The sequence below is a fragment of the Gavia stellata genome, chromosome 3 (genome assembly GCF_030936135.1).
Source record: "Gavia stellata isolate bGavSte3 chromosome 3, bGavSte3.hap2, whole genome shotgun sequence".
Lineage (NCBI taxonomy): Eukaryota > Metazoa > Chordata > Aves > Gaviiformes > Gaviidae > Gavia > Gavia stellata.
In genome coordinates this window covers 71,397,737-71,415,030 of record NC_082596.1, presented here as the reverse complement: position 1 = coordinate 71,415,030, position 17,294 = coordinate 71,397,737, and the positions used below count along the sequence as shown (strand labels likewise).

The 17,294-nt window shown below is 40.6% G+C and overlaps 1 protein-coding gene across 1 annotated transcript; it reads right to left on the bottom strand.

Annotated features, from left to right (window-relative positions):
* Positions 1-1,251: 1,251 nt before the first annotated feature.
* Positions 1,252-17,114, bottom strand: SDHA (succinate dehydrogenase complex flavoprotein subunit A). The gene is made up of 15 exons (XM_059836136.1): positions 17,034-17,114; positions 13,655-13,741; positions 13,184-13,345; positions 12,642-12,785; positions 12,335-12,499; positions 10,957-11,105; positions 9,563-9,687; positions 8,151-8,319; positions 7,370-7,565; positions 6,402-6,573; positions 4,934-5,052; positions 4,437-4,548; positions 3,142-3,272; positions 2,497-2,610; positions 1,252-1,595 (listed from the first exon to the last, which is right to left on the bottom strand). Exons 1-15 carry the CDS (start codon positions 17,097-17,099, stop codon positions 1,509-1,511), a joined length of 1,998 nt encoding a protein of 665 aa, XP_059692119.1. The 5' UTR covers positions 17,100-17,114; the 3' UTR covers positions 1,252-1,508.
* Positions 17,115-17,294: the final 180 nt, after the last annotated feature.

The window sequence follows — 17,294 nt, the reverse complement described above, 5'->3', positions numbered from 1 at the left end:
GCCGCGGGGAGGGGAGAGAGAGCGGGCCCGCCCCGGACGGGCGTCACGGTGGTAGAGGCTCCGCCGCGCCAATCGGCTGCCGCGGGCGGGAGCCGGGCTGAGGCGAGGGGGCGCCAGCCGCGGGAGAACCGCCCCGGCGGCGGGGCGGGGCCGAGGGGCCGGCGACTGCGCAGCGGCGGGCTGAGGGCGGCGCCCGGCCCCCTTCCTGCCCCCGCCCGCAGGGCAGGCTCCGCCCGGCCCCAGGGAAACGCGCCTGCTCTGGGGGAAGGGCAGGAGGGAGGCCCCTGCAACAGCCCCGGCCAGACGAGGGGAAGGCGGTATTAGCTTATTCTGCTTTATTGTGATCTTTTAAAAGGCGTATGAAACATTGTTTCCTCCCCCTTTAACAGCAGTCAGGGCTCCTTCTATAAAGAAAAGCCCAGTCAAGATACAGTCCCCTTTTCTGTTCCTGCCCCTGCAAGGGCAGAGCTTTGACATGCTACATTTCTCTGAGTCCAGTCTCAAGTCCCTGGTACACGGTATGAAACACTACAAGAGTGAAATATGGTATGTTCCATTTTTCCAGCTACCACCAGCAACATTCCAGTTTTTCCAACATTCATTTTCTCCAACAACAGCCAACATCCAGCAGCTGAGAAAACAAAATGTCAAAAATTAAGAAATGCTCCATTCAATTACACTTCAGTCCTCCAAGAACTGGGAGTTACTCACAGAAATGCTGCTAGAAACTGCTCTATTGCTGCCTTACATCTTGGCACAACAGCACCCTAAGTTTGAGTCTTGTAAGTTTTAATATTTAGATAAATACTCTGCAAAACTGCCCCTTGTTTCCTCTGAGACAAAAGACAGTCTAGGAAATACACACACAGGACACGCTACAAAAATGGCTTCAGAAGTTCCAGAGACAGTACAGGTTAGCTATTAAGATTATTCATTATTCTTGGTATATTTTGGAGGAAGTAACTGAAGTATCTTGTTTCCTTCAATAAAACAACATTATGACAATTTTTACATTTTTAGCTTTAGAAAAAAACAAAGTTATAATTACTAGTGCATCATTTTCTATTCTTTCATGTTACTTACAATTTTAAGCATCATAATTGCTGATTAAGTCTCCATATCATAAAATTCAGCATCTCAATCTTGTCTAAAACTATTGCAATGCATTTCTTGTTCTGAAAATAGGGAAATAACTATACAAATAAAAGCATTGTAATTAAATACATAGCAGCATATTCAAACAAATACAAATACAAGACTTCTAATCACTTTATTTAGACACATGATGTGTTCTCCCTGTCAGTTTTGACAGATGGGTGAGAAAACATAAGCCCTCCTGCATTCCATTTTCATAATTGTACAGTAAGCCACAGCAGAATACAAGCTGAAGAAAAGTTTAGTCAGCATTTTCCATTAATTGATAGTGACAATACTATTTTGATTTGCTTCCACTATGCTTATGTACACTAACCCCCTCTGGGAGAGGACTGCAAGTTGAATGTAAGTTACTAGTATGAGCGAATAGCAGGCGGGACAGTTGAGCAGTCTTCTTCATTCAAAGTTCTGTCAATCACAGGTCTGTATTTCAATGTAACCTAAAGTAAAAGAGAACAAAGAACTTCAAGACAACCAAACCTCTTGTATCTAAACAGGACAGCCTAGCTAACAGGAATGACCAAATAACACAGATCAATGAAGTAATTCAGTTATGTTAAGCTAATTTCTCCATTATTCTTTTCCTTCCATAGAAAGCGAACTGTTAGTAACCTACTAGGAACATTTAAGTTCCACCAAGTTACCACTGACTGAATTCCTTAAAAGCAAAGTCTGACCGGAAATGGTATCAGAAGACTACTACCTTAAAAAGGCCTTTTGGACAAAAGTAAAGTTTTGGCTAGGATTGCTAGTTCCTAGTTCTTTAAGCTAGGAAAGTCTTAGAGATAGAGAACCCAATGGATCAGTTAGGAGACAGAACTGTGTCACTATCTTTCCATCCTCAGCAGCTATTCAGGAAGTAAAGTGTTCTCACTTGTCCTCAAACTAGATTCAAGGAAGCTGGAACTGGAGGAGAGGAAACGAAGAGGGTTCAGAGAATGGGATACAAAAAAACAACCCTCAAGATTTTTATGGGGTGATATTTCAGTTCCATCTTTGAAATACCATAAAAACTTGATGCTAAACACCAACAACATGTTTTGCCACCATCAGAGGAAAATAAAAAAGCTTTTGAACTAGCCCGATACAAAGAGAAAAATAATTCCAGCTCAAATTGCAAAGTTACTTCCCAAAGATCAACAGTAACTTCTCACAGTTATGCCTACTGTTCAACAACAGAATAAACGTTCTTTTTTTTTTTTCCTCTAAGTATACTAAACTATATCAGGTACCTCAGACAGTGACAATCATTTGCGGTATTATCATGGTATCAAGAGCTGTCTATGAGAGCAGCTGTCTGCTGACAGTGAGAAAGACCCTCAAGCATCAGGCTCAGTGTACCTTCCCAGACGGGACATCCACATAGGAAAGGGTGTGCTTTCTCCAGTGCTCTTCAAACGGCTTCCGCTGCTGGCCTTGGAGCGGCTTAGCATAGTCAAACTCATCTATTCGTAACTAAGGAGAAAATTAGGTTAGTATAGACTAGAAATTATATCTGCAAATCACTTTACAACCACATGATTGACTGCATTCCAATTACAACTGTAACATAATGTGTCTCCTAATAGCCGGCAAGCTTTATCCTAACACACTCTGTGTCAAATTTTAAATACTGAGGCTTAACAAGGGCTTTAAGTTAATATTCCCTGCATACAACAATTATTCTGCTTGAAGTCCTGTTTATGCATTCATGACCTTATTATTACTGTAGTCCTGCTTTAGACCTCTCTAATCATTCAGATGCACACATGGAACAACTCTTCTCTCAAGATCGTTACCCAATGTTGCACATATTGGTCATTTTATATATAACAAATAAGAACAGATAAAACAGAGCAAACAGGACCCCAAACAAATGCTACACTAATCTTAACTCAAGACTCGGAAGACTGTGCTTTGAAGAAATTACAACTTTTAAATAATCCACCCGAGGACACGTAACAAGGAAATTCAATCCTACATCCAGGTCACAGAAAATATTTATACCTTATAGTCCTCTCTGGCATGAGCACCCCGGGACTCTTTGCGAGCCTCAGCACCATAAATGGTTTGTAAAGCACAAAGCATCAGGTTTTGCAGTTCAAGGGTCTCCACTAAGTCAGTGTTCCACACAATACCTAGTAAAATATTAAAATATTATGGAAGACGTTCTACAAACAAGTTATTCCTCAATTTACTTCTGTCCTATTGCTGATAACTTGGAATCAAACTAGCCAATGCTCTACCCACTGCAGTCACAGTACTCTGTAATACTGAATTACTTGCTATTGCCTGCGAGGCTCAGTAACGATTCCTACACCCTAACAATTGTAATGAATCTTAGAAAAATTCAGTAGTTCTACCAGGTCTCCCTGTTGCGTGTGTAATGCTGAGACAAAATTACATCGTAGATTCTTGCCTACTTTATATCATACCTACAACTCAGTCCCCATACCTTATTTCAGATCAGAAGATCTGCCTAGATGGCAGCTCTTTAAGTAGATCCCTAGCCGATCCAGGCAACAGGGCTTTCCCTTCCTTCCCACTCTCAGAGAGGGGGGAAAAAAAACCCCAACTGCTAGTTATACAAGGTTCTTCTTCATTTAACTATCCCCAAGGTGGACCCAAGTTCACTTACATGAACGCATCCTTCATTTTGATCCCTACGTTCTAAGCTATTGTAACACTTTTCTTGATGCTTGGTGAGAGCTGTCCAAGAAAGCCAGTTCTACTTGCAGTGTTAGGATACATGTCCAACAGCAGTAGTTGGAGAGAAATACACAACGTGAGCGGACAAAAAGGTACATCATCAGTTGTACTCAATTAACCAAGTTCTCCTAAGATACACTGCAAGGCATGGCAGTATCTGTATGCAGCGCTATTTGCTCAGCTGAAGAATGAAAACTGAGTGTTCAGCCTATGAACAGTCTTGCTACCTTTTTGCAACTCCCTGGCCTTTTCAGAACATACCAAAGTTCATCTTAGTATCTTAGTATTTGAACAACTTCACACCATGTTATGGGAGAACAGCAGTTAGTACCTTATACAATTAAACCCGATTTCAGTCTCTGCTTCTTTGAAAGAGTATGCAACCAGAAAATGACCAGTAAGATCAAGTACTTTACTGATTACCATGTTTAGCAAGTAGGGCTCTACAAAATATTTTGAAAGATTCAAAATGGTCAAAGTCTTTAGCCAAAGTTTCAAGAAACACGTGAGAAAGTTTACAGAAGAAAAAAAAAAACACCACACTTTTCCCAGAGAGTATTCTGGCCAAGGTGTATTCTTTGGTATCAAATTACCTCTGTCAAATGTCTTTAGATGAGCCAGATCACTATAAATTTGGCTAAGTTTTTCACAGCCTTCTTGGAGTACAGAACCAGTACGAAACACAGCGGCATGGTTTTGCATTGTCTGCAAGATAGTAAACCAAAATCAGTTTCATGTGCTGCATATGCATAATATCCCACATAACTTCATTAGTTCCAACAGAGCTTGATACAGAGCTGTTTTGACTTCAAACATGTCTGCAGCCTGAAGAAAAAACATTCTTCTGTTTACCCCAAGCAGAGGAAACCCCACTCTATTACACAGTGGGTAAACTACCCAAGAGGAATAACCATGAAGGGAAGAAAAAACTAACAAAACTGATACAGTCTTTCCTGCACAGAGGCAATCTTCTCACACTGCTTTTTACTTCTGCAAAGCAAATCCTGAAGTGTATGTCACAAAGCAACCAAACCACCTCCGCTGCTTGCAGCTTCTCCCACTTAATACTCGAGAGCTTCACCAGGCTTACCTTCTGCATGTTAAGTCGCACTTCTGAAGTTCTTATGGTTCCGTTAGCAAATCTTAATTTGTCAAGATTAGCAACCGACTCTTCACCAGCGTTTGGTTTAATGGAGGGAACTGGCTCTCCTAGTAAGAAAGTTTCAGTAAGTTTAGTAGGTTGGGCTTGGTTTTGGTTTCTGGCAGTTTCATAGACTAGCAACTACTAAAAGTCAGATTTGACTAAAACACAATCTGCTTTCTTCCTCTGAGGTACAGTTTAAGTATAACTTTCCTGAACTCCCCCCAATAGTATCCATACACTTAAAAATAGAGTTCTCTGTGGAATATATGAATCACATTCTTTCCTGTGACAGTTAGTATGGAATTTCTAGGTTTGGCTAAATTCTGCTGTTAATTCCTTAAAAACAGCACTTGATGCAAATTCTTCCAAACTATGGAATAAGCTTGTGGCTCCTTACCACTTCCTCCTACACTTTCCTTATCTCCTCACCCCCAAACCTCCCACCCTCTCTTGGATCTCTTAAAGGACCAGTCAATAAGCTTGGCAGTTACATGTGAGCTCTGCATCTTACCTCTAACACTGGAACCCATCTGTTATTGGGTAACAAACCAAACACAGCATCTTACCAGCACACTTCATCTCGCATGTGGCTTTGCATTCAGACTAATAAAAACCCTCCTACAACTTCAAACTCAGAGGAGCCACAGAAAGATCCAAATAAATGTTTGCACAAAGCCAGAGCCAACAGGCACTGTTAGATCTAAGCTGATTCCATCAGAAACCGTCACTCTGTGCACTTTGTGCAGTCAGACTGAAAAAACAAACCATCTTATTAATTTGGACATTAAGCAATGAGAAAACAGATGACAACTACTGGACTTCAGCTGCTCTAGGAAGATAACTGCCTCTTACAGTATTTTGTTGGGGTTTTAGGGGTTTTGTTTGTTTTCTCAGCTCAGTAACTGTTGCTGAACCAGATTATATAAAAATAATATTCAGCAGTGATAATCCAGACATAAGGAATGAGATGTTACAATTTTTAGTATCTATATCATCACTTGCATGTGCAGTCCACCTTATAAATCAACAAGGTGGCAGCAAATTGCACTATACAAAAGTACCAAGTGTAAGACAGACTACATTTTGATGTAGAAAATGCAGTGCAGGATGCAGAGAAGTCAGTCTTCGTATTCAATATTCTGTTTTAGTAATTTGTAAAAAATCTCAACTGTTTTTGCCAATAGCATTGACCCAATTCTAGTTGTAAAAAGATCAACTCACAAAGCAAATGTTAACGTCAAACATTTGCATAGCAAAGAACATGCCTATAAAGAGTATAAAACACCGATTTCTGCCTTTTCTAACAAGTAAGACTCTATGTCTAGCATTCTGAACTTGAATTAGGTAGCAACAACTCTTTGTTGGGCAAAACTGAAATCATAAAGGCAAATGTCTCTAAATAAGTGAGACTTACCAGGCTTGCAGGTCTCTGCAATAGTAAGGGCACAAGCACGACCAAAGACTACCAAATCCAGAAGTGAGTTTGCTCCAAGTCGATTTGCGCCATGGACAGATGCAGAGGCTGCTTCCCCACAAGCATATAAACCAGGTACCACTTTATCCTCACCATTCACATGTGTAATCACCTATCAGTTCAGACAGTCAATTAATATTAATTTTTTAAACAGTTTATAGCAGTGCAAACCTCCTTATTTGCAAAGGCCATGAGCACGTAAGGATGAAACACAGCAACCTGAAGTTTTCTCCAACGCTAGAACTATAAATACCTTAGTTCTAAAGGTTAAGTAGTAATACTGTGTAAATACAGATGGCACTAAAACCTAAGATTTCTTTAGTTATGCTTATGAAGAGTACATGGTTGTTTCATCATAATTCTGCAGCAAATCAGAAAAGTACAGGAAGAAAGTCTGATCTGCACACATCTCTAAGGCAAAATTTTACATTAATAAATTAACAAGTACAATATACTGAAACAGAATAATTCAGCTGACAGCATCACATTGACTTCTAACTGGTATGAGTTAGAGGAATCTGCTTTAGTGTAGAGATTACACGAGGCAAGGAGAATTAGTATACATTAACTCGAGTTACAGATGGTAATAGATCCCTGTAATTTGATCTTTGTTCAGCTATATTACCCTCAACTTGATAAACGGAGAATTGTTGTCAGGCATGACAGTAACTTAATTTTAGGCGTTTCTTGGAACGCCCATCTCCAGATGGACTGGAACATTTTTCTCAAGTTATTTAAAAAAACAAACCAGACTGCATGTTTTAAGTACTCTGACATCAGTATTATAGTATTAATAATGTTATTCATCATCCTTACATTTATGAAAAACATTGTTAATGCTTTTATATTTGGAAAATCATTTCCTATTATTATGATAAAAAATACTAAAAGTTATGTACATTACTTACTTGTCCTTTGTAGTTAGTAGGTATACCTCCCATATTATAATGCACAGTAGGCAGAACAGGAATAGGCTCTTTAGTGACATCAACTCCAGCAAATATCATAGCTGTTTCTGAAATTCCTGGGAGACGGGTTGCTAGCTGCTGTGGTGGCAAGTGGTGCAACTGCAAGTATACATGGTCTTTTTCAGGACCACAACCCCTACCAAAAAAAAAAAGTCAGCATCAGAATACATAGCAGAAATTCTGCAAACACCAGTAATATTTCTAATCCAATTTGTTTCATTTGGGAAAAAAAAATTGTTCAAAGGTTATCTGACAAAAAAAAAAAATATCTAGCATATTTGAAAAGACTGTTGAAGCTGGCAGAATTTAAGTGTATTTTTCACCTCCCAGCTTTCTTTTCACAATACTTCACAGTATTTAAGACTTTAAACCACTGTATCTCTGCAGAAATATGTAAAAATTGAAGATAATTAGCCAAGAGAACAAAGCACCAAATTATTTCCATTGTTTGCAGTAAGAGCATATACATTAAACTTGTTTGAGGAACTGTCTCTAGATGCATCGAATTCAAAACAGGAGACTCCTAACATCTTTCGCTCCCTTTCAGTATCTGTAGAAATTAACAAGCAAAATTTCTGCCCTACATGCAGTGTTCAGGTAACAGTTATTAAAGCTCATTCCCATGAATTATCAGGTGTTTATCAAATGAACTACTGTACCGTACACAGTCTAGTATGATTAAGTATTTATTCTGCAGCTTCATTAAGAGTATTTAACTAACCTTCCTTCACGGATTTCTATGGTCATAGAACGAGACACGACATCCCTGGAAGCCAGGTCCTTAGCAACAGGTGCGTATCTTTCCATAAATCTTTCACCTTGACTGTTAATTAGAATACCTCCCTCTCCACGACATCCTTCTGTTATAAGGCAACCAGCCCCATAGATACCTGTCAAGAAAGAAAATACCATCAAATGAGATATTCTCTAGACAGCTTCATTATCAGGATGAGCAGAATTGAATAAACAAGGTCGTCTTAAAATAATACAAGTAAGCCACAAGGGTAGATTTTATTCCACCCTAACCATACCACTAGGAACTGTCCCCAAAGACTGCTTAGAGTCCAGTTCAAACGCTCTTCCTGAAAGGTAAGCAAGTTGATTTGGAACACCCACAGTATCTAAAATATTAGAACTGGAAGAGATCTGCACCCATCAATATGCAAGGAGAATTTTACAAAGATTTTGTAGACTTTAGCAATTACTTTAAGATTTTTAAGTAAACCAGAAGTTGATTATCTCAAGGCCAGTTTGCTCATCCTTGTTCCCTCTTCTCCTATGCTAAGGCAGTACAGGATGGCTTCAAATCGTGTGGAATGTCAAAGCTTACTCAGTTTTCTTTTCCTCTGGAGAAGGAAGGCCTACCTGTTAGCACTGGTCATCATAGAAAACAAAAATGTTAATGAACTCATGCACTTGATAATTATGTTGAAAGCTACAGAATTATCACACAAGCAATGAAGCTTCTTTGATTAGAAAAACCTTAACTAAATCAAACGAACATTGGATGTCTATGACATAACAACAATAACATTGTAAAATGAAGTGAAAAATTAAAAAAAAAATCACCACTTATCACGAGTTAAACCTAAGCATTTAATTAGCTACAAAAAAACCCCAAAATTACTTTTCAGTTTGTGACCATTGTTGTCCACAGTTTAGATACTGTTCCTGTGCTATAATACCACAGTCCTAAATATATACCTTTACTTCAACTACCCCACTTCCACAGAAGATTCTAGTACGTAATTCCCTAACATTTGCATCTATCCCATTACTCAGGTATCTAATATCAAGCCCTTTAATATTTTAAAGGAAACATAAGTTTAAAAAGGTGAAGTGGTTTCAGCTTGGAATTCATAAAACATGTTAGTATTGTAAAGACAGCACCTCAAAATATTTAACACTGGTCTTTAAATCAGAACAGCTGAGACCTTTCTCATGTTATAAGTTTTACTCTCAGATTTATTCAACAGCAGTTGCAGACGAGTCTCGGCACCTGTCACAAGCAACTAATAAACTAATGAAATGCTACAGAAAAGTGCAAACTGACTTGAGCACATTTTAAAACAAGAAAAAAATCTGTTCAACTCATTAAAAATAATGTTGTAAGAATTATTTCATATTCTGTACCTGTAGGGTGAAACTGGACAAATTCTAAGTCCTGGCAAGGAAGACCAGCTCGTGTGACCATAGCAGTGCCATCGCCTGTACTGGTATGAGCAGATGTGCAACTGAAGTAAGTGCGGCCGTACCCACTACAGAACACAAAAGTTAACAGAATTAGCAGAGGAGGGGAAAAAAAAAAACCAACACTAGAACATACCACTCAGCTATGCTGTTCGCACAATAGTGGAAATAGAGCAGAGGGTTAATAAGCAAGATGCATAAGTTTTGCCATCTCCTATACTAAGTTCAGCCAAAAGAAAACAAAATTGGTATTGCCCTGTTATGCTCAACCATATTTGAAAAACAGCTGGTGACAGACAGTCCAAGAAAAAGAATAACAAATCCAAAGCAGGATAGTTAGGTTAGCATCAGAAGTCTTTTTGCCAGAAAAAAAAGTTATTTCAGAAAGTTCTCTCAATCCAATACCATTAGACTTCATTCAAACTATTACTAGCAGTTTTATCAAAAATAGCTTAGAACAATGGTTTATATCCTTGATATAGCCCTGATTTTATATTCTCAGATTTCAAAACTTAGTTGTCTAAAATTAGGTATTAAACATTAATTCTTATGCCCAAAACAAATAGGTTAGCTTCCAACCTTATTGAGAACTGCCAATACTCCCAATTTTAGGACAAACTCTCAGAAGAAATATCAATCTACATATTCTATGTACCTCAAAGTGCACAAGCATGAAAACAGCCAAATTATGTAGGCAACCAAACTAAGTATTTTTCTTTGACAGATGTAACTATTTTGCTACTGAAACAGATAGGAGACAGCCATAAGCAGCAAAAGACTAATGCATGTAGTATTCTAATAAACATATACAAACTTTTGCAATAAAGTAATATTAAGTTACGCTTATCTTCTGATAATTTCATCCCACAATAATTAGACTTACAATGTTGCTATCTTTCTGTAATAGATTCTCCAGAATTTTGAAAAAAGCTGTTTCCTACAGGAAACTCAGAATCCTACAGATACACACATGTTGGCAGCATTGCAACAATGTCTACTTGAAACAGCATGTTTTAGAAATCTAAGACCATTTGGACCATACATACCGCTCTTACACATTCCAACTTCATGTCATTGTTCGAGAATTCAAAGTTAGACCCCGTACTGAATTGATACTCGGTCACAAAATTAGTATGTGCCTTCTTTCAGAGGTAATGACTGAATTCAGCTATATTGCTTTTGATCAAAGGGGGGGGAGCGGAGATGAACATATAAATTAGGTTTTTCAAGTCAGTGTGTCATCTCCACACTGTGGATGCAAATACATGTACAAACACAGAGAATTCCAACTAGTAGCACTCTCAAGTTTCTGTCCTTCATCATAAACGTTACATTACCCAGTGGCAATGACAGTGTTCTTTGCTCTAAAACGATGTATGGTGCCATCTTCTATGCAAAGGGCAATAACACCACGACATTCTCCATTTTCCATAAGTAGGTCCAAGGCAAAATATTCAACAAAGTAGCTTGTATCGTATCTTAGAGACTGAAGGAAAATAAAAAAAAGGAACTTCAAGAAAAATCCAGAAACCAAAAGCAACCTCTCTTCAAAACTGTCAATGCATATGGTCTGTATCAGGATAAAAACCACCCCCACCAACTCTCAGGTAAGCCTGTTTCCTCACAAATCTTTATAAAAATTAAGCTAGAATAGATTCATTAGTAAGAGAGACACAAGTAGTTACCAAACCACTTAATTCTGAGATGCCATAGCTAGTCAGCAAGACTTGTTATTTCCCTCTACATTTGGCAACACTTCAGTCAGCTGTAGTGCTTGATACATGTACAAGCATGATTTACTTAACCTCTTGCAGAGAAGCAGAACACATCTCCGGGGGCCCAGTACACTAGCAGAAGCAGTGGGCATCAAGTCAAACATTCTTTCATGCCCTCAAGGATCAGACCAGTGTTTGGCAGCACTGAGCACTTGTATTGCAGCAGCATATATAATGGGAACCTGAAGGAGAGCAATTAGCTAGCTACTAAGTAAATAGAAAAACATTAGCTACTCGGTACTTTACTTCAGGTTTCAAGTAGCTTACTACCATTTTAAAATAACCAAATCTTTCTTCAATTATGGTTTGTAGAATTGATAGGAACAGATGGCGGAACACCAGTCACTTACTTGCCATAGAGCAAGTTCAGAAATGCCCAATAGGCTTTCATGTATTTACACCTCGTTTTGCCCGCTCCCTGTTTGAAGATGAGTGAAAGAAAATACTGCCTTGTACCTCTTTTTCAGAGTTCCCCAATGCTGCTGTGTCAGATTTTTTTAAAAAAGTTTTTTGGGGAAGGTTTACATAAATTCTCTTTGGGTCTAGTTAACAGACACAAAAGTATTAACAGTGAAGAACTACTACAGACCACAAAGCTAACAGTGTACACTAAATTAACATTCATTTTCTTCACGAGAGCCATTATAATTATGATCTTTCAATTTAGTCTATTTCGGCATACTCCTGACAAAAACCAAGCATCACCTAGGCTATATCCTTCCACATTGCCTCAGGAAGGAAGGAAATCCAGAATTGTTATCAGTCATTCCCCTGGATTCCTCATAAGTGAACACCTACACATTTTGTTTGGGTTTGATTTGTTGGGGGTTTTTAGTTTGTTTTTTTTTTTCTTCTCAAACTCCAGGGTGGGAAATAAAAAAAAAAATTCATTAATTGCAAATACAAAAACCCAAACCAAGTTTACTTCACAGCTGCTTACCCTGCCATACAGAGTATGTAAGAGTGAGTGTCCTGTCCTGTCTGCAACACAACAGCATCTGTGAGCCTGTCCTCCCTTTCCAAACTGAAGACTCTGTCCACCAAATGCACGCTGATAGATTTTTCCTTCTTCAGTTCTGCTGAACGGCATCCCGTAATTTTCCAGCTGTTGAACCCAAATACAAGCATCAGGAACTCTTGTGCACAACAATCCAACAAGTTATTTTACTACGTTCCTAGTAAGAAGATCTCTTTGGAAGCTAGACTGTATTATAAATACTTAGAGCTGACATCAATTCCAGTCTCACCTCTATCACTGCAGCTGGGGCTTGCTCGGTCATGTAGTGTATGGCATCCTGGTCACCCAGCCAATCAGACCCTTTCACTGTGTCATAGAAATGCCACCTCCAGTTATCGTCCTCCATGTTTCCCAGAGCAGCATTGATCCCTCCCTGAAAACGAAAATCCATTTTCCTGGAATGATACTGCTGTACAGTCTTAGTAGGTTTTCCTTATTTCTGTTAAAAATTATGTACCATTTATGGCTTGTGTACAAGAAATACAGTAAAGTCAGATTTAACATAGCTGTGAAAAACCTGTGCAATTTATCAGTCTCACAATGGCTCTTATCTTGTTCTGTGTAACACAATGAATGGCAAAGTTACACTGAATGCAGTGAAAAAGCACTGAACATAATCTAAATATATATTGCACTCCAAAATAGTTTCAACTAAATAGGCAATATTTATAAAAGGAAGTGTGGCCTTGAAACGTGATGTTCATGTGCACATCCAAATCACCTTGCTGACAGCAGGCATTTGTAAGATATTTGTTCTACCTCATTTCTCACCTGTGCAGCAACAGTATGAGACCTGGTGGGAAACAGCTTTGTAACACATGCTGTATTAAATCCAGCTTCTGACAAACCAAACGCAGCCCGCAGACCTGCTCCTCCTGCACCCACAACAACTGCATCAAATTCATGGTCCACTACTGGATATTGTGTCGAAATCTAGAAAGATACATCAGTTTGTTATGATCACAAATATTTCAAGCCAGGTCAAACTTAAGTTTCATGGAGATACAAGCAGCATAGGTTTAATGTTCTTAACAGACTGTTGCAGTGAATGCTACGTCTGTTATACACTCTCTTGTGTGGAAACTATCATTAAAAAAAGCCATGCATTTCAGCAACTCAATCTCGCTACGTACTTGAACACAACACTCCACTAAAAGCCAAGCACCTGGTTGTTTCATGTCTCTCAAGCATTAAGTGTATTATCTAATCTGTTACTTAAGACATAAAAAAGTACAAACATACCGAATCAGAAACCTTCGTAGAAGCATTTTTCTTTCCATAGACTGTGAAGTGTAAGTTGCGTGCAAGACTCTGGCACGCCGCTGGCCACTACGGAAAGAAGTCAAGACAACTATTATAGAACAAACGTTACCACAAGGAAGACCATCAGCATTCTCTGCTACCCTACATTTATAACAAACCTTTATTTACCGCTGACACCACACATACAAAAATATTGTATCAATGTATTTCAGAGCTACCTGCAGTGAAGTTCTGGCTTTTCTATATTCATACCCAGAAAAAGAAAAAAAACAAAAGTAGTTTTGACTGGATGAGAGAACAGCCTGCAAGTAACAGGGTGTCACAGACTGTTATCTACTTCACTAACACTAACCAGTCTCTCAGGCCTATCTGAGGCTGCACTGACAGAAGAATATGTTTGTAATTAATGCTGTAGTAGTCTTGCATTTTTTTCATAGGTAAACAAAAATGAAGACAGCTTTATGGGAACCACAGGAATTAATGGAAAATACCTCATGTCAAGCAACCCTCAGAATTTGAATTATTTCAGGTGGTCAGGAGTAACAAAGACCAAAAAAAACAGGTGGTAGGGAAAGCTGTTCCAGCTCATCATTGCTTCAAAAGTCAGAGATATTTCTCTTGTTCTCATTCTCTATCAATTCGTGACCGATCTAGAACCATTTATTAATACCTAAATGAAGGACAAGGGCACAGTTTTCCCCTTCTGTAATACTATTCCCTCTCCCCTGGCATGTTCAAAAACAAAACAAAAAACCCCCAGCACCCAAACCTACCCAGTATCCAGTCCTTGCTTTGATAGATTAAAACAATCAGAATTTTAGTCTCCACCACATAAATCTCCAAAGTCTTGGAGCCTGGTATTCCTTCTTTACACAATTCAGAAAAATACACCTAACTCCGCACGTATGATTGATGAGAACAGCAACACAAAACCGTACGAGTGATCTGTGCAGTGACATCAGCACTCCCCTATTTGAAATATATCCTAAAATGCACAGGAGTGATATTTGCCTTTTCCAGCAACTGTTATACTCATGGTTCAATCACCCTATAATATGCTAACAAGAAGGTCTTCCCTCCCTGTCACTCCCAAATGTCCATCTCTTCCGCAATCCCTCAAGCGAACTACAGTACACTTTCCTTGACCTAGTTTTACCATTTCTCATACTCGTTTCCTCAAATTATCTTCTTGCATAACCATGAATCCAATGTGTCATCATATTTGCTAACACACTTCTGTTTTTTACAGCCATCTTTAAATAAGATCAGTCTTAACACCTATTCATAAGCAGTTCTACTACTACCCTCCTCCAGGCAGTTACTCTTCCCCTTCCACCCTGCTGCATTATCACGCTTTGGGGCAATTCCATGTCCATCTTAGTCCCTGTATTAATCATCCTCATTAATATGTCACACACACAATCAGATCAACTAGTTCATCGACAGCCAGATGAAACCTACGTATCGGATGCGATTTATCTGCATAACAGCTCTCCCAACAATCACAGCTCAGGCTAGAATGGGGTGTCCTCTGTAGCAAAACTGCTTTCACAGGCCTGAGCATGACTGAAGTTAGACTAGCAGAACTCTCGTTGATGTGGCAGCCTACACTGCACACTTTAAATGTGGCAGCCATGCATTCTCTAGCATATACTACTACTGCTTGTTTCCAAAATGTTGTTCCAGCAACAGTACAACTCTTTTTACTGCAATAAATTATTTCTCGCCGGTGAGCAACAATACATTTGGTTATCGCATAAAGCAATTCAAAGAAAATCTTTACTGTGTGTAAAGACAGCACACAACAAACAGGTTTGTACATACTTAGTATTGCTTAAAGCAAGTGCAAATGACTGAGGGGAAAAAACAACACCAAAAAAACCCCAAGGGCTATAAACTGTGGTTATGCCCTAAAGCCCCAAAAGAAGTTAACCCATTTGTTTTCTCCCCTCAGAGTAAACAGCCTGCTACAATCTCCAGTCAAAACTCTGCCACAATGTCTTGCAACTAATTTCCTTTTAAAAAACTTTTCTGAAATTGTTATAAACAGTTATCAAGTACGTTTTGCATCAGAGGACTCTGGAAATATATTATAAAAAACCCATGCAACTGTTTAGCAGATTGCTTTTCTTTTCATATCTAAGCTTCCACAAAACAGACTTTTCAGAACTGCCATTCCCATCCACATACACTTTTTCATTAAAGCTATACATAAAAATTTCTGCTGTCACTAAGTTTTGTCCAGAATGAGTCTGAACAAAAATCCACAAAGCAGAAAAAGATGTTACACTAAATTTGAAGGAAACACTGATCCCACTGGTCCTGAATTGTTATGCTACCAGGAACATCACAGCCCTTATGAAATCAAAGGTCCAATCAGGGCCAGGTCACTGCCACCTAAAACATAATGACAGTCTTTAAGCCTTTCTCCCCCTCAGCAGATTGTCTTTTCTACACTTGCTCTGTAAGACAGGGACAACTACAGCTGCATTTACAAGGTCCTTTTCCAAAACATTTATCTTTTGTAATCCCAAGCTCATCATGGCCACACACGGTAAGAACGGCAGAAAGAAACTGAAAACTCCCCGTTCACCCCCGAGAGAAACACGCCTTCACTAAGGACTGCTTACAGAGCAGCTAAAAGACAAACGTTTAAGAAGCACATCCTGGAAACAACTGCTAACCAGATTTAAGCAACATGCAGACACACAGCAGCTTCTCAGGCAGGTCCAGAAGGAGCCAGCAGTAAGCCTTCTACCCAAGCGCTGGGACTGGAAGGTGCTGCGCGTGCCAGACTCTTCCAGAGCCTTTCCCCAGCGCATCCCGTACCCGCTGCCTTCCTCTGTCTCCCTAGGAGCCTGCTCACGGCCTAAGGCTACGGCGCTCGCTTCCCAAGCCAGGAGGGGCGGCCTGGCCATGCCCAGTCAGTTACCTCCCAGGAACCTACCCCAGGCACCCAGTAGCAGGCACGGCCCCGCTCCGAAAAAAGAACCGGAGGGACTGAGCCTGCCGAGGGGGCACTGGGCCCCGCACGGCCCCAGCTGCCCCGCTCCCGCAGCCCAGGCGCGGCTCCCCGCCCCAGGGCGGGTGCTTCTCCGCCAAGGTCACGGGGGAGACAGCGGGTACGGGCCGCCACCGGCCGCCGCGCAGCAGGCGGCAGGGGAGGCTGGGCCGGGCCGGACCGGGGCCAGGCGCGCTCCCCCGCCGCGGCTGAGAAGAGGGGCAGGAGACGCGCGGGGTCGCCAGGCGGCCCGTCTCCATCCCGACGGGGCTTCTCCGCGCCAGCCCCGCGGCCTGACCCTTTCCCCTCCGCCGAGAGGGGAGGGCAGAGCGGAGCGGGCCAAGGACAGGCACTCACCGCCCGCGCCACCGGCCGCAGCCAGCGCTTCGCCAAGCTCCGCGAAGCCGCTACCGTCGCCGCCATTCCGCACGGACCCGGAGGAGCGAACAAGGGCGCATGCGCAAGACCGCCACTAACGGCGTCGCTACCCGCAAGGCTCGGCGGGAGAGACCAATAGTGCTGGGACGGGGGGAACGAGAGAGTGAGTGAGTGCGTGCGTGCTTGCATGCGGGGTCCCCCTCAAACCTCCCCCTCGTCTGAGCGGGCTGGGACGGGGCC

What these genes read in the sequence shown, in the direction of transcription:
- SDHA (XM_059836136.1), bottom strand. Translation starts at nt 17,099, where the DNA reads ATGGCGGCGACGGTAGCGGCTTCGCGGAGCTTGGCGAAGCGCTGGCTG. An exon ending in TGCGGCCGGTGGCGCGGGCG is followed by an intron (nt 13,742 to 17,033) that starts GTGAGTGCCTGT and finishes TTCTTTCCGTAG; the next exon opens with TGGCCAGCGGCGTGCCAGAG. An exon ending in TGCGACTTAACATGCAGAAG is followed by an intron (nt 4,549 to 4,933) that starts GTAAGCCTGGTG and finishes ACTATCTTGCAG; the next exon opens with ACAATGCAAAACCATGCCGC.